This window comes from Hyperolius riggenbachi, chromosome 4 (assembly GCF_040937935.1).
Source record: "Hyperolius riggenbachi isolate aHypRig1 chromosome 4, aHypRig1.pri, whole genome shotgun sequence".
Taxonomy (NCBI): Eukaryota; Metazoa; Chordata; class Amphibia; order Anura; family Hyperoliidae; genus Hyperolius; species Hyperolius riggenbachi.
This window is the reverse complement of record NC_090649.1, coordinates 445,404,859-445,427,965: the sequence shown is the minus strand read 5'-3', so window position 1 is coordinate 445,427,965 and position 23,107 is coordinate 445,404,859. Positions and strand designations below refer to the sequence as shown.

The following is a 23,107-nucleotide window of genomic DNA, read 5'->3' as shown; positions in this document are numbered from 1 at the left end:
TGATGGGTGAGCTCACCTTACGCAGGTCGCTCCACTTCTTATTTCAGCCCAGGAAAATCTTTACCAAAGTTTTATGTTGCCAATAGTTTATATCAGAGAAACGGAGAGATAAACACAAAATGCACAGATAAACACACACCTGCCTGGCAAAGCTTTTCTTAAAGTGGACCTGAACTCAGAATTTCCTCTCTGCTCTAAAAGATAAGCAACAGCATAATAACCTTTAAAGAAAAACATTTCTTTGTTACAGCTGATACAAATCCTGCAATAAAACTGCAGTATGTCTACTTTCATGGAATCAGACATAGGTTTAACATCCTGTGTTTAAGTATTCATTTTTATTCTTGGACGCAGGGCTGGATTTACCATAAGGCACTGAAGGCACATGCTTACAGGCGCCTGGTGATGGAAAGGCGGCTCAATCCCCTCCCCTAGTACCTCCCTTATTCCTTATGCAGTTACGAGTCTTGAGCTGATCTGATCGTAAATGAGAAGTTACTCACCCATCTCTCGGGATTCCACGGATGAGATGTCCCTTCAGTTGGGGGAACCACTAGCTACTTACTACTGAGGATACCTCTGGCTATCTGATGCTAAGGGGCACCTGTAGCTTCCTATGACAGGTAAGGGAAGTAGGGGGGAAGTAATAGCTGGTCCAGACAGCACACTTGTGATGCACTTCAGTGGGGGTTTGTAGATTCGTGGAGGGCAAAGTCTAGTGTGCCAGGACATATGTGCCAATAGGCTCCTGTGATGTAAATACAGGCCTGCTTGGGAGGGGGCCAGGCAGGTGGCAGCGCTAGGCGAATTTCGGATGCATTTCATGCTGAAATTTCTTTGAAAATCAGTCAGCGGTGTATAAGCATGCAACAGAATCCTCTCTGACCAGATTCGATCAGAGAGACTGACCAGATTCGATCAGAGAGAGATCTATCTCATGGTCTATCTGCCCACACATCTGATGTATGGTCACCTTTACTGGTTGCTGCAGCTTAGTTATGCCGAGGAATGAATAAATGTGCATCGAGAAAGGTGGCTGAACTCACTCTGACTAGGGGAGGGGCTAGCTACACACACACACTCCGCCTTACTACAGGGGGAGCAAAGAGCCAAAATTCCTAGGTAGCAAATTCAAAGGCTGAACAACTCAGGTGACCACTATGTGAGATGCAGAGTAATGAGACGTTCAAGGTCTGCTGCCTGTTCTATGACGCTATGAAATGTTTAGCAGTGGATCAGGCTGCCGCTCGGTCAAATGAAAAGCAATTGTTCTGGTCATCGGTATGCATGAAACGGCCTCTCGGCTAACGGATGTCTATTATCAGTTTTGTAATCCTTATCAGAGCTGGCTTGTGGGAGACGGAGTCCGTCTGAATTATTGAGCCATTATTACAGCCTTATTTCGACATCAAATAATTGCCAGGCTAGACCGGATTCCATGGAAATGACTGGCAGTCCCCCGGCAGATATTTAACCCAGTGGGGAACGGCTCATTAGCTGGAAGTTCTAATTGAAATGTTGCAGAGTTTTGTAGCCTCATTAGTCCTGTGTGAGGCCTCCGTCTGTACTGAGCGTGCTCAGACGGGGAGTGCTGCATCATGGGAGTCTGCTCCACTCAGGGGTCCTTGAAGGGGGTCTATATCACTGCCACAGTCTACCTATCGCATAAACGCAGCATGATGGGGTGTGACAGTTTTGTTGTACTGATGTATGAAAATCTTCAGTGTGTATGTGTACCCTTTGTTTCTGCTTAAAAGATAAGAGAATTTACACTTTAGTTAGTTTACTAAGTACAGGCACAGAATAACTGTTTTACGTAGCAGAGAGCAGCACATACTGAAGCTAGTTTACTATCAGTACAGGCAGGCATAGCTTAACAGTTGATACTGTCTGTACATACTGGGAGTAGCAGAGATCTGTAAAGGCGGCAGCTACTTTACTCAGGCCCGGATTTACCTCATAGGAGCCTATAGGCACAGATGTCCCAGCACCTTAGACTCCACCCTCCATGAACCTTTAGACTCCACCCTCCATGAACCTACAAACAACCACAAGTGTGCTGGCTGGCCCAGCTGTCACTTCTCCCTTAATTCCCTTGCCCGTCATAGGTAGCTACATATGTCCCTTAGGTAACCAGAAGTATTTCAATATTAGGTAGCCAGAGGTACTCTTAGTATTAAGTAGCTAGAGGTGCCCCTGACTGAAGGAAGATCTGGTCAGTGGAATGCCGAGACAGGTGAGTATCCTCTCATTTACATTCTGCTCAGGACTCTGCATATGGAAGGAGGGAGGGAGGCACCTGGGGAGGAGAGTGAGCCCGCCTTTCCATCATCAGGCGCCAGTAGGCATGTGCCTACAGTGCTTTATGGTAAATCCGGCCCTGAGTTTACTATCAGTACAGGCACAGAGTAATAGCTTGTACAGTACATAGTGAAAGTAGCAGAGATCAGCACACGCTGCAGCTAGTAGTTTACTATCAGTACAGGCACAGAGTTACAGCTTGTACTGTACATAGTGGAAGTAGCAGAGATCAGCACACGCTGCAGCTAGTAGTTTACTATCAGTACAGGCACAGAGTAATAGCTTGTACTGTACATAATGGAAGTAGCAGAGATCAGCACACGCTGCAGCTAGTAGATTACTATCAGTACAGGCACAGAGTTACAGCTTGTACTGTACATAGTGGAAGTAGCAGAGATCAGCACACGCTGCAGCTAGTAGTTTACTATCAGTATAGGCACAGAGTAATAGCTTGTACTGTACATAATGGAAGTAGCAGAGATCAGCACACGCTGCAGCTAGTAGTTTACTATCAGTACAGGCACAGAGTAACAGCTTGTACTGTACATAGTGGAAGTAGCAGAGATCAGCACACGCTGCAGCTAGTAGTTTACTATCAGTACAGGCACAGAGTTACAGCTTGTACTGTACATAGTGGAAGTAGCAGAGATCAGCACACGCTGCAGCTAGTAGTTTACTATCAGTACAGGCACAGAGTAACAGCTTGTACTGTGCATAGTGGAAGTAGCAGAGATCAGCACACGCAGCTAGTAGTTTACTATCAGTACAGGCACAGAATTACAGCTTGTACTGTACATAGTCGAAGTAGCAGAGATCAGCACACGCTGCAGCTAGTAGATTACTATCAGTACAGGCACAGAGTTACAGCTTGTACTGTACATAGTGGAAGTAGCAGAGATCAGCACACGCTGCAGCTAGTAGTTTACTATCAGTACAGGCACAGAGTAATAGCTTGTACTGTACATAATGGAAGTAGCAGAGATCAGCACACGCTGCAGCTAGTAGATTACTATCAGTACAGGCACAGAGTTACAGCTTGTACTGTACATAGTGGAAGTAGCAGAGATCAGCACACGCTGCAGCTAGTAGTTTACTATCAGTACAGGCACAGAGTAATAGCTTGTACTGTACATAATGGAAGTAGCAGAGATCAGCACACGCTGCAGCTAGTAGTTTACTATCAGTACAGGCACAGAGTAACAGCTTGTACTGTACATAGTGGAAGTAGCAGAGATCAGCACACGCTGCAGCTAGTAGTTTACTATCAGTACAGGCACAGAGTTACAGCTTGTACTGTACATAGTGGAAGTAGCAGAGATCAGCACACGCTGCAGCTAGTAGTTTACTATCAGTACAGGCACAGAGTAACAGCTTGTACTGTACATAGTGGAAGTAGCAGAGATCAGCACACGCAGCTAGTAGTTTACTATCAGTACAGGCACAGAATTACAGCTTGTACTGTACATAGTCGAAGTAGCAGAGATCAGCACACGCTGCAGCTAGTAGATTACTATCAGTACAGGCACAGAGTAACAGCATGTACTGTACATAGTGGAAGTAGCAGAGATTAGCACACGCTGCAGATAGTAGATTACTATCAGTACAGGCACAGAGTTACAGCTTGTACTGTACATAGTGGAAGTAGCAGAGATCAGCACACACTGCAGCTAGTAGTTTACTATCAGTACAGGCACTGAGTTACAGCTTGTACTGTACATAGTGGAAGTAGCAGAGGTCAGCACACACTGCAGCTAGTAGTTTACTATCAGTACAGGCACAGAGTTACAGCTTGTACTGTACATAGTGGAAGTAGCAGAGGTCAGCACACACTGCAGCTAGTAGTTTACTATCAGTACAGGCACAGAGTTACAGCTTGTACTGTACATAGTGGAAGTAGCAGAGATCAGCACACGCTGCAGCTAGTAGATTACTATCAGTACAGGCACAGAGTTACAGTTTGTACTGTACATAGTGGAAGTAGCAGAGATCAGCACACGCTGCAGCTAGTAGATTACTATCAGTACAGGCACAGAGTTACAGCTTGTACTGTACATAGTGGAAGTAGCAGAGATCAGCACACGCTGCAGCTAGTAGATTACTATCAGTACAGGCACAGAGTTACAGCTTGTACTGTACATAGTGGAAGTAGCAGAGATCAGCACACGCTGCAGCTAGTAGATTACTATCAGTACAGGCACAGAGTAACAGCTTGTACTGTACATAGTGGAAGTAGCAGAGATCAGCACACGCTGCAGCTAGTAGATTACTATCGGTACAGGCACAGAGTTACAGCTTGTACTGTATATAGTGGAAGTAGCAGAGATCAGCACACGCTGCAGCTAGTAGTTTACTATCAGTACAGGCACAGAGTAACAGCTCATACTGAACATAATAGGGGTGACAAGCCTGTGTCTTAATAAGGGAGTAAAGTAAATAATGCATATTTGTTGCACTGTTAATCAGAGCATCTTAATATCAGTTCACTAATGCTGTACATGTCTTAGTTTGTTGGAGATGCCGCTGTTCAGCTCCCCTTCCTGTAAGTAAAATAAACCTTGTTGTGTTATTGGGTTCCAGACAAACCTGCGGGGGATTAACAGTGTGCAGATTCCAGCTCCCCGGATCCAGAAGGGCACCCTGCTGGATTACCGTCTCCGCGATCTCCGGATCCCTCAGAGTTACGAGATCAAGATCACACCAATCACCGTCTTCGGGTTAGGAGACTCCGCCTCCCGAATCATCCGATACGAAGAGCGTAGGTAGCACAGTGCCTCTCTGTACAGTTGTTGTGTTTAGCGTCCATCATCTGTGCTGCAGACTAAGCACCACTAATAACAGTAATATGGGGGCTGCTGTTCCTGACCCTTCTCTATGGGGTTTCCACTTACAGAGAAAGCATGACCAAGAATTGAACTTCATCCCAACCAGTAGCTGATTCCCCCTTTTACATGAAAATCTATTCCTTTTCACAAATGGATCACCAGGGGGCGCTGTATGGCTGATATTGTGGTGAAGCCCCTCCCACAGGAGACTGTGAGGACCATTTTCTTGGCAGTTTCCTGTCTGTGAACCTTGTTGCATTGTGGGAAATAGCTGTTTACAGCTGTTTCCAACTGCCAAAAAAGCAAGCAGCAGCTACATCACCTGTCAGCAGTAAAAATGTCACCATGTGATAAATGTCAGAATATAAATCAGGGAGAGAAAAGCTTTTACAATGGGCAAACACTGACTAAATCATTTATACATAATTAGTGTAAAAATGAAGCACTTTTTTATTACATCATTTTCACTGGAGTTCCTCTTTAAGTTAGGGAGAACCATAGCTATCATCATGATGTCTTGTTCCTGGGCTTATAATTCCCCCCTTTAAAAAAGCATAGCTAGGAAGAGCAGAGTGTGGCCTGACTACAACAGAAGGCATTCACAAGTTTCATTTCCACACCTACAAGAAGCAGCCACAAGGTCTCACTTCTGAACAAAGCAGTCTTTCCTTTATGTCCTTGAAAGCCAGGCATGCATCCAGAACCACTGGTTTATAGCACACTGAGCTAAGCCAGCCGGAAGAGAATAATGACAAGCTCCACCCATTGACTTGCAATGAAACATTATGGGGGGAGGGGGTGGCCATATGGGACAGAAAAACTGTAACTACCGTCTTTTTTCCTCTTTGTGTCTGTCCTGCTCACCTAGTGGCTTTACTGTGTGTATCAAGCAGTAGGCTTCCATAAAAAATGGCATTCCTGGGTTCTTATTTATTGAAGGAGAACCTAATTACCGGTAATATTAACACAGAGGTAGAATCAGTAATGCAGGTATATTGAAATAAAAGGACATCTGAGGTGAGAGAGATATGGAGGCTGCTATATATTTCCTTTTGAACAATACCAGTTGCCTGGCAGCCCTGCTGATCTTTCATGCATCAGTAGAGTCCAGAGACCAGAAAACAAGCATGTGGCTAATCCAGTTAAACCACAATCAGTCTGATCTGCATGCTTGCTCGGGGTCTATGGCTGAAAGTATTAGAGGCAGTGGATCAGCAGGACAGCCACGTAATATGTATTGTTTAACCTTTTGGGGACCGCCGATATGAAATCCTATGCTGCACTCTTGTAGCCTGATGCGGCATAGGACTTACGTCGCCAGGTGTTTTCACTCCCGACGTGATTCTGCGCACCCAAGAAGGGAGATTAAGCTGTCATATGACAACTGACATCTCCCTTCAGTGATCCGAAGCCAGAGGTGATCACTATGATTGCCGGCGGATCATAGTGATCTCCATTAGAGCTGCGGCGGTAGGGGATAAAGAAGAGGATGCACTCACCTTGGGTTGCGGCTTGATGACGTCATCAAGCCGCGACCCGGGTCTTAGTGGCAGTACAAGCGGGGATGCCAGCGAGAGTGGAGGGGTCCACAGCTGATTTTCGCTGGAGCCTGGGAGGTTAATAAAGGCTGCTGCCTACAGGGGGGACACCTGGCCACACTGGGGACACCATACCCACCTAAGCCCTAGCAGGGATCCAGCTGCCTGACCCCCCAAACGCGTTTTCTCCCCCAATGTAAAATCGCCTGGTCCTTAAGGGGGGTTAGGCAAGGCAGCCCTCTCACTTCAGTTGTCCTTTAATGATCATGGCTGCATTAAAAGTTATCTTTGAGATGTCTTAATAAATTGTGCCTAGGGCCTGTTAAAAACTAAAAAGTCCCTTACCCACTACGCAATTTTTACGTCGATTTTGAGTGACGAGCAATTATTTCCGCGATCTCACGACATGGGTACAGGTGTGCGATTTGGTGAATGACGATTTGTGATGCATGTCGATAATGATTATCATGGCAGATCGGATCTTTAAGATCCCTGACAAGTCCTGCGCAAAGTGCCCTGATCGTTTTTGAACTCTCATTCGCGCCCGACGTGTGCTGTCGCGTGACGATGCATGTTCCCTTGGGTAGGAAGATGGATTGGGGAATCGCGTTCATCAGGAGCCGTCGCTGTGAGTTTCTCCGATCCATCCAGTATCCAACTTTAGCATCAGGGACCCCTGCCTCCCTGCAACAGCCAGTGAATTGGAATAGAACAGTGGAGGAGTGTTGTGTGCAGAGCCTGCAGTGAAGCTGTGCTGAGAATTTGAGTGTTTACCCCAGTAGGAAGTGACATCATTGGTCACAAAATCTAGCAAAGGAAGTATTGCCATGACTAACAAAACAATACAGCTTCCCTGCATGCTCTCTATTTACTGGCATCTCTGCCTTTGCACATTTATTGGTTCTTTGTGAGTGGTGATGCCAGGTCCTCTCCTATGCATTGTTGGGGGGCTGGTCCTATCACAATCTAGCTATAGCCCCCCCCCCCATCTCTGATTCTGGCTGTATTATCCTCCTGGGCTCAGTTGCACCATTGCCAGCATTTTGGGAGTTTTCAGCTTATTCCAGATGTTAATGCGGATTTATAGGCAGCTTTATAGTCTCAAGGAGAATGAGAAATCGCCAGTCTCAGCAGGACGGCTGCCCAAGGCCTGCTTTTGTCTCACACAATAAAACCTATTTATGTTCCTCTTATTGCTGAGGCCACATTGTCTTCCGTCAGATGGATTTCACTGTGTGGAGCTTCCGGGCCATTCCTGTATTCTGTCTACTAGGGGATTGTCAGGTAAATATAGGAATCCTCGCCAGTCCTGCGCCCTTCCGACAGGCATACTTACTGCTATTATGACTGATTTACAGAAATCTGCCTTCTTAAAGCAGAAGGTATTTGCCATTATCCAGCTTTAGGTGGGCAAGAAGGATTTCCCATGATGCATCATCACTGCTGAATATGCAAATCATTCCATAGTGACGGTAAAGGCAGACACAAATCCAGAACCGCTGGTGTATAGTAATCCTATATATTATACATGATACAGAGCCATAAAATCAAACATGCATACAGCTATTCAGGGCTCCCTGCTCCTCATCGGTGCGAGGCAGGCATTAAGATCCATATCCAGAGATCCATATTTGCCGTTTCCGTCAATCAAATTGTCACGTTCTCTTCTGCTGTAGTGTGGAGCTTGAATATTTGCCGAAGTCATTTTCGCATCAAAAATGCTATTTTCAATTTTTGAAAAATATTCAGTAAAAATGTTTTTAAAATATAGTCTCGGAAAATGAATATAAGTAAGTAATGTGAAAACGCGAGTTTTCGTTCTCTAAAAAAAAAAGGGGCCTGATGCGAAAATAAACAAATTTCTTTTTACTCCATATCAGAACTTCCATGATTCCATGCAATACTATTGACACAGGAAGCTCATCACTATCAACCAATCAGACAACCCCCTGAGTATAAAAAACTTGCTCTGTGTTGCTGTCTGCGAACACAATTTTCACAATTAAAGGGATAAGAGGAGACGCCCCAAAAAGTTCTAAAAACTGTTTGAATGGTATATAGGTTTGGCTTAGCTCAAGGAAGTAAGCTGGCAGCCAGAGCTGAAAATAACGTTTATTAGAAAAACATCATGGACGACGCGTTTCGTGGGCTGAATCCCACTTCTTTAGGACAATACCAGGGATTGTTCACAATTGTGCTGCTTGCTCGGACATACATTCCTGGAATCTGCAAACGTATTTTCTCAGAACTAGCAAAATGATTTTCAATTCGATTTTTGCTCTAATGCTCTTATGTGTGTACATATGCAAAGCGCATTTCTTCCAGAGTATGATGTACTGTAAATTACTTTTTTTCCTGTGTTGCGGTTATTGGCAGGTCTGTCAGAATTTTATGACTTACTGTAAGTGACAGGAACATAGGAAGAAAGTACTCGGGGACAAATGTGTGTGGTATGCCCACTGATGACACAATCTTGATAATACAATCTTACTTAATCTATGTAGTAGAAGGGTAAACTGAGTGAATATTCTTGTAAGGACACCTTAGGTAGTCCCTCATATTACATAGAAGTGGTAAGATTGTACAATCAAGATTGTATCATTAATAGGCACCTTTATATGTATATCCACATGTGCCGTTTTACAATTTTCTACAATCGTGGTCCTTTATGTGGTTTCATGGGCTTTCTAAAACCCCTAAACTTTATGGTTGTGAATTTCTCTTTGTACTTTGAAATTATCCCATGTTGAAAAAATAATTCAGTCCTGTGATGTAATGGATAATGTATTTATTATTATTATTATTAATATTTTAGTCAGATTATTATATGTATTATCCTTATTTCTGTTCATTGCCGGTTTCTTGCTAAGATTATTATCATGTATTATTTTCATTACTAATTTTGATTAATATTATTATTATTTACTAATTCCTTTATTTGTTTATTTATTATTATTTATTTTTTTTACTTATATTACATGAAACAAATATTTATTATATTCTTTTCAGCTATCAATTACCCGAACCCGTCCGGTGAGTATCACCTGGTTGTTGCTGTGTCTTGGTTGTACATGGAACCAGTTTTTACGCTGTTCCATGGGCGATATTGTAAGGACAACGGCAGGTCCTGTAGATGCACAATCTGTGATGTAGCTCCGCCCCATCCTGAAACCAGTTGGTGCTCCGCCCCCAGGCTGTGTCTAGATGCTGATCTAAGAGTAACTCTCCTGCTTCTCCGCACTCAAACTGCAGTGGCTTTGAACTTAATACATATGTCTGTGTTATTTTTCTTCTCAAATATAACTACCACAATAACAGTGCCATGCGAAGATACATTTTGCACCATAATATGACATTTTAAAGTTGTATAAAAAAAAAGTTTGAACATGAACAAAACATTTTTCTTGTTAAATTCTGAGCTAAGTGTTAATTTGTTTCTTTCAGCATTGTTTTGTATTTTCTAAAATGTTATCAATTAACCTGTTAGCCCAAAGAAAAGAAGAGGGACACATTTAGACAGAAACAATAATAGCGAAGTTTCCATGCCAGAGAAGATACGGGAAAAAAAAGAGAAAGAGAAAAGGAGAGAATAAAAATATGATAGAAAGAAAAGAAGAATGAAATAAAAAATAGAATAAGAAAAAGAAGAATCTTCCCTTTTTATTTGCATGCATTTCCTTGCGCCTCTGTCATGTGACCACCAAGAGATGAGCTGACTGGAAATCAGTCGGATCAATCCCTATACCTAACTGCATTCTACACCTCTGTTCCATTTCAGCAGAAGCAAGACGGGATTTATACTTTTTCTTCCCCTAGGCCAACTTTCTTGAAGCTTCCCTTCCATGTCCAGCGCCCTGCCTATTCTTTGTGCAGCCCCCTCCTTTGTGCAGCAATCCCTCTTCCATGTCCAGCCGCCCCTTGGCCAGGTGCCGCCCAATGCCTGGGCCTTGTTGCCCTTCCCAGAAATCCGGCCCTGAGTCTGTTCAGCATCAACTGAGCCATCTACTGGTCCATGATTCCCCCGCCTGCACCTCCCTCACAGCTTTTCTAACATTTAAAAACACACGATTGGTTCACATGATGGCCAGGGGCCCCGGGCCCCTCTCACTGGCCGGGGCCCCAAGGCCAACACGCGATACCTGGAGGGGAGTGCAGGTGGGCCTGGACCTCTCACACCCAGGCTCTGGACCTCTCACATCCAGAAAACCCACCAACACTGCCTCCATACTGAATGCTAAATCCAACACACACAAGCAATAGAACACAGCAGTACATGCATCCAGCTACATTTGAAATTGGTCAACAGGTGCTCGTCAGCCAATCAGGATGCACTGTCATACACCCTTTACCTGCCATACCACATCTAGCAGCCATTAGCATTCAGGTGGGAGGCTTCAGTTGGACGCCATCGCAAGATTGCGTCGTTAGCAGGACCGCCCCGTGCAGGCATTCCTCCCACAGGGGTCCCTCCCTAACCGCTCACCTGTCCGCCATGTCCTAGAGCTGAAAGAAAATGTTTAAAAACACACGATTGGTTCACATGATGGCCAGGGGCCCCGGGCCCCTCTCACTGGCCGGGGCCCCAAGGCCAACACGCGATACCTGGAGGGGAGTGCAGGTGGGCCTGGACCTCTCACACCCAGGCTCTGGACCTCTCACATCCAGAAAACCCACCAACACTGCCTCCATACTGAATGCTAAATCCAACACACACAAGCAATAGAACACAGCAGTACATGCATCCAGCTACATTTGAAATTGGTCAGCAGGTGCTCGTCAGCCAATCAGGATGCACTGTCATACACCCTTTACCTGCCATACCACATCTAGCAGCCATTAGCATTCAGGTGGGAGGCTTCAGTTGGACGCCATCGCAAGATTGCGTCGCTAGCAGGACCGCCCCGTGCAGGCATTCCTCCCACAGGGGTCCCTCCCTAACCGCTCACCTGTCCGCCATGTCCTAGAGCTGAAAGAAAACGTTTAAAAACACACGATTGGTTCACATGATGGCCAGGGGCCCCGGGCCCCTCTCACTGGCCGGGGCCCCAAGGCCAACACGCGATACCTGGAGGGGAGTACAGGTGGGCCTGGACCTCTCACACCCAGGCTCTGGACCTCTCACATCCAGAAAACCCACCAACACTGCCTCCATACTGAATGCTAAATCCAACACACACAAGCAATAGAACACAGCAGTACATGCATCCAGCTACATTTGAAATTGGTCAGCAGGTGCTCGTCAGCCAATCAGGATGCACTGTCATACACCCTTTACCTGCCATACCACATCTAGCAGCCATTAGCATTCAGGTGGGAGGCTTCAGTTGGACGCCATCGCAAGATTGCGTCGCTAGCAGGACCGCCCCGTGCAGGCATTCCTCCCACAGGGGTCCCTCCCTAACCGCTCACCTGTCCGCCATGTCCTAGAGCTGAAAGAAAACGTTTAAAAACACACGATTGGTTCACATGATGGCCAGGGGCCCCGGGCCCCTCTCACTGGCCGGGGCCCCAAGGCCAACACGCGATACCTGGAGGGGAGTGCAGGTGGGCCTGGACCTCTCACACCCAGGCTCTGGACCTCTCACATCCAGAAAACCCACCAACACTGCCTCCATACTGAATGCTAAATCCAACACACACAAGCAATAGAACACAGCAGTACATGCATCCAGCTACATTTGAAATTGGTCAGCAGGTGCTCGTCAGCCATTCAGGATGCACTGTCATACACCCTTTACCTGCCATACCACATCTAGCAGCCATTAGCATTCAGGTGGGAGGCTTCAGTTGGACGCCATCGCAAGATTGCGTCGCTAGCAGGACCGCCCCGTGCAGGCATTCCTCCCACAGGGGTCCCTCCCTAACCGCTCACCTGTCCGCCATGTCCTAGAGCTGAAAGAAAACGTTTAAAAACACACGATTGGTTCACATGATGGCCAGGGGCCCCGGGCCCCTCTCACTGGCCGGGGCCCCAAGGCCAACACGCGATACCTGGAGGGGAGTGCAGGTGGGCCTGGACCTCTCACACCCAGGCTCTGGACCTCTCACATCCAGAAAACCCACCAACACTGCCTCCATACTGAATGCTAAATCCAACACACACAAGCAATAGAACACAGCAGTACATGCATCCAGCTACATTTGAAATTGGTCAGAAGGTGCTCGTCAGCCTCTCACTGGCCGGGGCCCCAAGGCCAACACGCGATACCTGGAGGGGAGTGCAGGTGGGCCTGGACCTCTCACACTGTGTTCTATTGCTTGTGTGTGTTGGATTTAGCATTCAGTATGGAGGCAGTGTTGGTGGGTTTTCTGGATGTGAGAGGTCCAGAGCCTGGGTGTGAGAGGTCCAGGCCCACCTGCCCACCTGCACTCCCCTCCAGGTATCGCGTGTTGGCCTTGGGACCCCGGCCAGTGAGAGGGGCCCGGGGCCCCTGGCCATCATGTGAACCAATCGTGTGTTTTTAAACGTTTTCTTTCAGCTCTAGGACATGGCGGACAGGTGAGCGGTTAGGGAGGGACCCCTGTGGGAGGGATGCCTGCACGGGGCGGTCCTGCAAGCGACGCAATCTTGCGATGGCGTCCAACTGAAGCCTCCCACCTGAATGCTAATGGCTGCTAGATGTGGTATGGCAGGTAAAGGGTGTATGACAGTGCATCCTGATTGGCTGACGAGCACCTGCTGACGACTTAAATGTAGCTACATGCATGTATTGCTGTGTTCTATTGCTTGTGTGTGTTGGATTTAGCATTCAGTATGGAGGCAGTGTTGGTGGGTTTTCTGGATGTGAGAGGTCCAGAGCCTGGGTGTGAGAGGTCCAGGCCCACCTGCACTCCCCTCCAGGTATCGTGTGTTGGCCTTGGGGCCCCGGCCAGTGAGAGGGGCCCGGGGCCCCTGGCCATCATGTGAACCAATCGTGTGTTTTTAAACGGTTTCTTTCAGCTCTAGGACATGGCGGACAGGTGAGCGGTTAGGGAGGGACCCCTGTGGGAGGAATGCCTGCACGGGGCGGTCCTGCTAGCGACGCAATCTTGCGATGGCGTCCAACTGAAGCCTCCCACCTGAATGCTAATGGCTGCTAGATGTGGTATGGCAGGTAAAGGGTGTATGACAGTGCATCCTGATTGGTTGACGAGCACCTGCTGACCAATTTCAAATGTAGCTGGATGCATGTACTGCTGTGTTCTATTGCTTGTGTGTGTTGGATTTAGCATTCAGTATGGAGGCAGTGTTGGTGGGTTTTCTGGATGTGAGAGGTCCAGAGCCTGGGTGTGAGAGGTCCAGGCCCACCTGCACTCCCCTCCAGGTATCGCGTGTTGGCCTTGGGGCCCCGGCCAGTGAGAGGGGCCCGGGGCCCCTGGCCATCATGTGAACCAATCGTGTGTTTTTAAACGTTTTCTTTCAGCTCTAGGACATGGCAGACAGGTGAGCGGTTAGGGAGGGACCCCTGTGGGAGGAATGCCTGCACGGGGCGGTCCTGCTAGCGACGCAATCTTGCGATGGCGTCCAACTGAAGCCTCCCACCTGAATGCTAATGGCTGCTAGATGTGGTATGGCAGGTAAAGGGTGTATGACAGTGCATCCTGATTGGCTGACGAGCACCTGCTGACCAATTTCAAATGTAGCTGGATGCATGTACTGCTGTGTTCTATTGCTTGTGTGTGTTGGATTTAGCTTTTCTAACATGTCTGATCGCACTGCCCAAAATCAATTTAAAGGAAATCAGTCGGATATGTTGGGGGCCATAGATTCCCAGCAGAACTGAGCAAAGTGGTTGAATTAGCTAGAAAACTGCATGTATTTATGTGCCTAGATTTACTGTAATGCCCCCTGACCAGTTTAAACAACAATACCTAAGATGTTAGATTTCATAATTAAAAAACAAACAAACTCTGATATGATGTAAATATATACATAAAATAAGTACCCCTTGAGTTATATTGAGTTGATCCAGTGGGTGGGAAGAGGGGTGGGGTTCAGCAAGTTGGGTGGAGTGGGTTAGAGAGAGAGGTTCCATAGCTGTGTGGTACAGCAAGCAGCAGAGCAAGATTATCCAGGAGGCAAACCTAGGCAGTTGCCTAGGGCCAAGAGAGAGACTAGGGGCTGACCTATTCAGACGTGTGTCAGCTGTGTTGCTCGCAACATGTTTTGTTGCTCTCCGGGAGGGGAGGGACAACGAGTCGGCAGGTACATGACATCACCTGGCAGGCGGGGGAGGGGCATGCACAAAGGAGATGGCCGTCGCTCAGCCAAGTTGATCCGCCAGTAGGATCGCTTGCGGTGAGGCATTCGGTTGCTACTGTACACATGCCTGACTATCAGCTAAGTTGGTCGTTATTGGCCGCCTCAGTCGACTTTGGTCGTGCTTGTGTATAAGCTTTTAGAAGCGATTGATATCATTTGGAGGACGGTCAGGCAGGACAACACAAGGCTACCGATAGCCAGTTTGCCAAACACTCGGCAACGCATGGGTGTGTGCACGCCAACTGGAGACAAACATCACCTGTAATGATGTATCTGTGAAATGTCAGGAGCCGCGCCAGGCGATGACCGCAAACGATGCCATTTGATAGTATATCATGCTATTGATTTTATGGCGTCTTTGGGGGATGTGTGGGAGGCAAGCGCTTGAAAATGCACATTTTTTCCATTTGATCCACAAATTCTGAATATTTCACACCGTCGGCTCTTTCATCTATATTTAATCGCGGCACAAAAGTGGCGCGGTCTCTCCACCTCTGCGATGCTCTGGTCTCCTCATTATTGAAAGAGCCGCACGGATGAAATAAATCGGTATGGCAGAGTGAGCATCATTGCGCGACACACAGCGAGGGGGCAAGTGGGTGAAGGGCAGTGCCTACCGGTTAAATAATTCCAGCCAAACACATATACAGGGGCAACTTTACTTGCCCTTTGTGTAATATTTTGTATACACTTGTGCTATGCGATCAGTCTTGTGATCTGCACAGAGATCAGACATCTGACTGCTAGAGTCATCAGTTTAGATGCCGTCAATCTGATTTCTGTACAGCCTCCGGTGTTGTTTGTGAATTTTCACCACGGTCATTTTCGCATCAAACATGCTATTCTCGACTTCAAAATATATTTGCATAAATACATTGGCTTTAATTCGTAAAGCATTACCTCATTCGGTAAGCAGAAAACTGCTGACTTTACCAAGCACTTAGGAAAATGTCAATTCATGAAGGCTGTTACCGCATGACAAGCTGAAGTTACCGAGCAGTGAGGTAAATTACCGACTTGTGCGGTAAATACCTCAACAAATGTCAGTAAATGTCAATACATAAAGATGAGAACATGCGGTAAAGTCCAGAGACATTACCGGCAGCTCTGATGTGGCATAAACAGTGCGGAGACTGTGCTGAGCCATGACTCACAGAAGCAGAGAGAGCTATGACTGACAGGAGCAGAGAGCCAATAGAAACAGCCCATGTCTCCTGCAAGTCCCGCTGATCGGATGTTGATAGGTTGCAAAGGCTTCTTTTCTACCCCCCAGGCAGTGAGCAGAGAGAACGGAACAAAAGAAGTTTCCCCTGCGGCCCTTCGGCTGCGAAACCCTTTAGGTTCCTGTTTGAAGATGTGGAGGTGCTAGTGGGGAAATTACCTAAGCATGGCATGTTTACATTTTCTTGGAATTTATCTAAATAAAATGTTAAGAAAGACACATTCAGAGGGAGCAGAGTCAATATAACAAACATATACATTCTAAAGGGGTGTGCCTCTATTGTATTACCTTCACTGCAGGGAGCAGCATGTAACAACACAGAGACAGCCTCACACTGCTCTGCTGTTACCAAACAGGTTTTTGTCAATGGGCTTCGGTAAATTACCAAACTTCTACCGCACCTGTGAACATTTTTATGAGTTAGCAGTCAAAAGTCTGAAATACCGAATGTGGTATTTTAACGACCTGATTTTTTTTTCATCGCGCAGCCCTATTGCATTTTTTGTGTTTGAGGTCCTGACCAGGTACTGAAAGAGAGTGTGAAGCCTCAAAAAACAAAAAAAAAAAAACCCGTTTTTATTTGCTATTCCTCTTAAGAATTAATTGTCATACCTGAAACGCCACATCCCCGCTGCTGAACGCTCACTTAATCCCCTCCAAAATCCCGGGGCAAAAATCCACGACTGTCAAAGTTCCCGGGAGGAGATTTGGGGGTTGCTTCCATGTAGAGGCAGAGCTTTAGGCTGTAGCTCTGCCTCTACTCGCGTCAATCTGCGCGGATCTCTGCCTCTCCCTGCCCCTCTGTCTTCTTTCACTGAGAGGGGCGGGGAGAGGCGGCGATCAGCGCAGATTGACGCAAATGGAAGCAGAGCTACAGCCTCCCCCGGGCAGCAAAATCCATGACTTTGAAAGTCGTGAATTTTTCCCTGGGATTTCGGTGGGATTAAGTGAGCGTTCAGCCGTGGGGATGCAGCGTTTCAGGTATGACGTTAATTCTTAAGAGAAATAGGAAGTACAAACGGGTTTTTTTTTAGGCTTTAGAGTCTCTTTAAAAGGCAATTAGATTATTAAATTAATTTAATTAAGTAACAGTCCATATATACAGAAGAATGCAGTGCTTGTTACGTTTGTTCTAGCTTAAGTTTTCTGTTTTCTTTGCAATTTAATCAATATAAGCTATATTTAATTTCGTATTCCAACTATGATGTATATTAATTCCCTGATTAAGAGAAGCGTGCTGATGAAGCCAAGTTATTCTCTAGGGTAGCAAAAAATATACGGTAACTGATGTTTGTGGGGGGGAGGGTGGGGGCGGCTAAATCCACATTTGCCAAGAACATTGATGTTACAGATGGTGAGAAGCGTTGAGAAGTGTTAGTGTGTCCAGGCCCACACAGTAACCAGCTCTGCCGCAAGATGAGGATAACATCACCTATAGAACTATCGGCAATAGGGGGGAAATTTGGGCTGCCCGCAATACAAAATACGGCTAGTCGGCTACAAACAGCGGGCACACAAATTTCCCCTCATTCCCATTGTGTCTATGGGGGCCAATGACTGCACTCCAAAATTTGGGATTTTGCATATATATTTTTCACAGATTAGCTGCCATGGGTCTGGGGACTAGTGTTGTAAAGTATATTTGTGGGGGCAGGGTAAAGGTTAGATGTCGGGGTGGTTACGGTTAGATATGGGTGTGGGGTGGCCGTGGGTGGTGGTTTATGAAGGTTAGCTGTGTGTGTGTGTGGGGGGGGGGGGGTTAAGGATAGTCGTGGGGGATGTAAAGAGGTTAGATGGGGTGGTTTACGGTTAGTTGTGGGTGGGGGATAGTTAAGGTTAGCTGTGGGGGGGGGAGGTAAAGGTAAGATGTTGGGGTGGTTAAGGTAAGCTGAGGGGGAGTTATTAAGGGGGGTAGGGAGGTGATTAAGGTTAGCCGCGGGAGGTAAAGGTTAGATGTCAGAGTGGTTACAGTTAGCCGTGGGGGTAGGTGGTTAAGGTTGGGCATCGATAGTGGGAGGATTCATTGTGAGAATGGGGTTATGTTTAGCTATAGGAAAATATTGGTATTTATTACCAATATTTTACTATTGTTATTTGCACCGTAAAAGTAGAATATCGGTAAATTCACCAATATTCTACTATCGGCTTTTCTGGGTGCCTACATTTCCGAGCGCCTTTTTCATGTACTCCAACATCAAACATTAACCTGCGGTTAATCATGGAATAGTCAATGGATGCGGGGCAGATAAAAATTGACTAAAATTATTCACTCCTTATTGACCATGTATACAAAAAAAGGAACCTATACCATGACTAGTTGTGCACCTACAGGATCTGAGCCGGAGTCCTCCCTCAAGGTCTATCTTCATACTATTGTTAAACTGGCCACTACAATTTGGCGAACAATCGTTTATGAACTATTATTGGTATCAGTGATCGGAAGTGAACGTTTGGAACCAACAGAGGAAAATATCCTAACCAATCCGATTTTCGGATTGATCCTGTCAATCTGATCAGATTGGTTAGGAGATTTTTCCTTTAGTGGTCCCAAACGTTACTTTCCGATCGTTGAATCGAATAATTGTTTATAAACGATTGTTCATCAAATTGTATCGTTAGTGGCCACCTTTAGCATTACCATCATCATTTTCAACATTACTATTTATTTTACTGTCATCTTTAACATCTTAATGGTTACCATCTTTATCATAACAGTTTTGTACTCATTGTCGACCTCATTCAGCAGTTTGGTGAACCTGGGAGAAGCCATCCGTCAGGTAAGCTTCTTGTCCTCAAGAGCTCACAGTCATTTCTGCCTCCTTCCAGGCAACATGTGCCGCTTTGAAGATGACAAGCTCTGCGGCTTCGTACAGGATAAATCCGACACTTTCGATTGGATCCGTCAGAGTCAGGTGACAGAAAATGTCAAGAGGACGGCGAACACGGGACCGGAGATGGACCATAGTGGGACGCCAGAAGGTGAGTCCACAAGCCGCCCCTTCTAGATTTTTTATGATTGGTCGCCATCAAAACCATTGTTTTGTGCCATTTGGAGGTCCCATCATTAGTGATAGGCATGAATTTTGCATAATCGTAATTTTGCATAATCATAATTCGCAATTACGACGCGAAATTGTGATGCAAAATTTCTGGAAACATTGTAATTAACTTAATGTATGCAAATGTAATCAGTAGTAGCAGTAGGGTATTGTGCCGTGTTAGCCATCAGTAAAAGCAAGAAGTTTTAAACCAGGATGATACCATTTATTGGCTAACTAAAAATGAATAAAAATAAGCAAGCTTTCGGCCTTTCAGCCTTCGTCGGGCTTATATCCTGTTAGTTTGCAGGCTGGTGGTACAGACAGCTATATACATGCAACATCAAAAGGGAAAACAGATGTTTTTTTCAAGCATAAATACATGTCATTAAGATGTCTTAATTCAAACAGACCATCTAAATGGGGTTAGAGGTTGTCAGCTAAGATAAGGATCCTTGTTTACTCCATGCTCACAGACCTGGGATTAGGATTGACCCAGAGGGATCGTAAGGCATTTTATGCTAAGAGTGCATAGTGCTGGATATATGCGTGCCATGGAGGCACAATGGTTTCTTGGTCATTAAACTAGGTGGCTCTAGGGTGGGTCAAATGTAATCAGGAACTGTAATTTTGTGCTAACTTAAATTCAGTTAATAGCAAAGCCACCATACCTGCTATACTTGCTATCATCACCAGAACTGCTATATACAGTATTTTAAGGGGAACAGTGGGAACAAGACAACAAAGGAATTTTTCAAAAAGATATGGGCCAATATTTTTATAATTCACTTTTTCTCCTGAGTTTTGTCCTAGGTGATATTTTTCATTTTGTCATAAAATGCCTTTAAAACCACCAGCAAACAAGAAAATACTAAAAATAATTTGATAGTACTTTTTCAATAACTTTTGGGTACTTAATCACTTGTTAAAAGTTATTTTAAAGAGAATATGAAAATGATCTCCTAGGAGAATATGCAGGTTGAAAAAGTGGATTGGAAATGGGCCCAGGGCCCAGTTTTGGTGACAATAGCATGTATAGGGGCTTTGCTATTAAGCTGCTAAAATTGGCACAAAATTAAGTGAAATTTTACATAATGCTAAATCAATGGAATGTCCAAACCGTAATGTTGTATGGCCGTTGTAAGGAGCTGTCAGGTACTTGCAATGTATGGTATATCCCTCGTTTACTTTAGAGAACCACTGTTTCAGCAACACAACTACATTCAGAGTTAACACTTAAAGGAATACTTAAGGGAAAAAAAAAAAATGACATTTACTCACCCGGGGCATCCCTCAGCCCCCTGAAGCTGGATGGTGCCCTCGCAGCCCCGCTCCGATCGTCCTGTCCCCGCCGGCGGCTACTTCCGGGCCGGGAACGCGGCTAATTTTCCGCGTTCCCACTCGCTATATGCTGCTGTAGCGTAGCGTATAGCGAGTGGGAACGCGGAAAATCAGCCGCGTTCCCAGCCTGTCGGCGGCTGTCGCCGAACCCGGAAGTAGCCGCCGGCGGGGACAGGACGATCGGAGCGGGGCTGCGAGGGCACCATCCAGCTTCAGGGGGCTGAGGGATGCCCCGGGTGAGTAAATGTCATTTTTTTTTTCCCCTTAAGTATTCCTTTAACCATTTACCGCCATCCTAACGTATTAAAACGTCATGCTTACCGCTATTAACAGCAACATGACGTTTTAATACGTCGCGCATTCCCGCCGCTGCTACCGCCGTGTGTCCGTCGCTACCGCCGCCATTACCGTCGGGATCCCGTGCTGGGCGATTGGGGAAGAGGACTGAACAGTCCTCTACCCAATCGCAGTGCCTGGAGTGAATGGACGTGACCGCGAACAGCGGCTACGTCCATTCACATAAACAGGAAATGTAACAGTTTAATAAAGTGTGTAAAAAAAAAAAAAAAAAAAGTGAACACGTCCTATGAGTGTTCACCAACGCCATCTTGTGGCCAAAAAGTATATTACACTTACAAAATACATACATTTTCAAGTATATACACATCATTAATAAAATTACACTTCCAACCCTCCCCCCCAAAAAAAACACTTGTAAAAAAAAAAAATCAGCTTAAAAAAAATAAATAAATAGTTACCTTAGGGACTCAGCTTTTTTTATTCTATATTTTATGGGGGAAAATTAATTTTAATTTATTACATAGGGGCTTGTAATTATGGCCAGAACAAACAGAGAAATAACCACTTATATTTCAAAATAATATACTGTCGCCATACATTGTGGTAGGGACATAATCTAAACGGTTTAATTATCGGGACCACTGGGCAAATAAAACGTGTTTGTTTTATCCACAGGAGAATGTTTAATTTTAAAACTATAAAGGCTGAACACTGAGAAATAATGATTTTTTTTCTTTTTTTTCCTGTTTTTCTCATTAAAATGCATTTAGAATAAAAAAATTCTTAGCAAAATGTACTATCCACAGAAAGCCTAATTGGTGGCGAAAAAAACGAGGTATAGATCATTTTCTTGTGATAAGTAGTAATAAAGTTATTAGGGAATAAAAGGGAGGAGCGCTGACAACTGAAAATTGCTCTGGTCCGTTAGGATAAAAACCCTTGGGGGTGAACTGGTTAAGGAGAAAAATTGTGAAAAATTACAAAAAAATTTGCTTTTCTCCTGCCTAATTTAAAAACTGATAACCTTTGCCTTTTTGCCAAAGCCAAGGCAAAGGGAACAAAAGTTGTCTTATCTTCTCCAGGGCCCTTGATTGTTTACTAGAGTGATCACAGAGCTCTGTATCATGCAGCAGAATTGTCCTTTACTATGGGCTTCATTTAGCCTTCTTACTGTATTCTAGTCCTTGTGAGGTAGTCACAGTCTTAAGGTGGCCATTAATGAAGCAGGTAACTTTGGCACACGGAGCTGGGCACCATTATAGCCCTGCACAAGAGTAATTTGGGGATCCGGCAATCACCAGACTCTGAATTACATATCCCTCTGAGTTGCTACAACTCAGAGGGGTAATAGTATTTAATGGCGCCGAGGAGTTTAGCGGCAGCACAGAGAACCATCATTCTGCTCACCCTGCACCCAACTCACCGGCAGCGGTACTATATGTATGCGCCATTAATGGTACAAACGCCCGAACAAATGAGAAGGAGAGCAAATTGTGCTCTGTGGAATCGATCTGAAAAATAGATTGATGGAACAATTGAAAAATCGATTGGTTGTGGTCAATTGGTACCACCAACGATGCCTGATCCAATTGATTGTATGGTCAATCTTACAGGAGGTTGTAAAGTTAATGAGCACCTTTAATAATGGTCAGGATGGGTTTGCACATCAATACATGCCCCCTAAACATCCGTGATTTTCTGTAGACCCACAAGTCCTGCAGTCACGTCCTGTCTGGCTGTCTGCAGTCTGTCTAGTTTATGGGTGGAATTATGGGCTTCTTTTGCACACGACGGGCACACAAGTCCTGCAGTCACTTCCTGTCTGTCTGTCTGTCTGTCCAGTTATTGGGGGGATTATGGGCTTCTCTTGCACACGGCGGGCGCACAAGTCCTGCAGGCACTTCCTGTCTGTCTGTCCAGTTATTGGGGGGATTATGGGCTTCTCTTGCACACGGCGGGCACACAAGTCCTGCAGTCACGTCCTGTCTGTCTGGAGTCTGTCTAGTTTATCAGGGGGATTATGGGCATCTCTTGCACAAGGCGGGCACACAAGTCCTGCAGTCACTTCCTGTCTGGCTGTCTGTCCAGTTATTGGGGGATTATGGGCATCTCTTGCACACGGTGGGCACACAAGTCCTGCAGTCACTTCCTGTCTGGCTGTCTGTCCAGTTATTGGGGGATTATAGGCTTCTCTTGCACACGGCGGGCACACAAGTCCTGCAGTCACCGCCTGTCTGGCTATCGGTTTATCTGGGGGATTATAGGCTTCTCTTGCACACGGCGGGCACACAAGTCCTGCAGTC

At 45.7% G+C, this 23,107-nt stretch overlaps 1 protein-coding gene across 8 annotated transcripts in view; it reads left to right on the top strand.

Annotated features, from left to right (window-relative positions):
* The window catches only part of MDGA1 (MAM domain containing glycosylphosphatidylinositol anchor 1), a 561,871-nt gene that overhangs the window by 433,025 nt on the left and 105,739 nt on the right, over positions 1–23,107 (top strand). For 6 of the 8 annotated variants that reach the window (XM_068232696.1, XM_068232699.1, XM_068232693.1 and 3 more), the window contains 3 exons: positions 4,879–5,056; positions 9,671–9,694; positions 18,952–19,104. In XM_068232696.1, coding sequence (XP_068088797.1) covers positions 4,879–5,056; positions 9,671–9,694; positions 18,952–19,104 — 355 coding nt within the window. Of the gene's footprint in view, positions 1–4,878; positions 5,057–9,670; positions 9,695–10,148; positions 10,232–18,951; positions 19,105–23,107 lie in introns of those variants that run through there. The other 2 variants (XM_068232700.1, XM_068232695.1) reach the window with 2 other exon arrangements.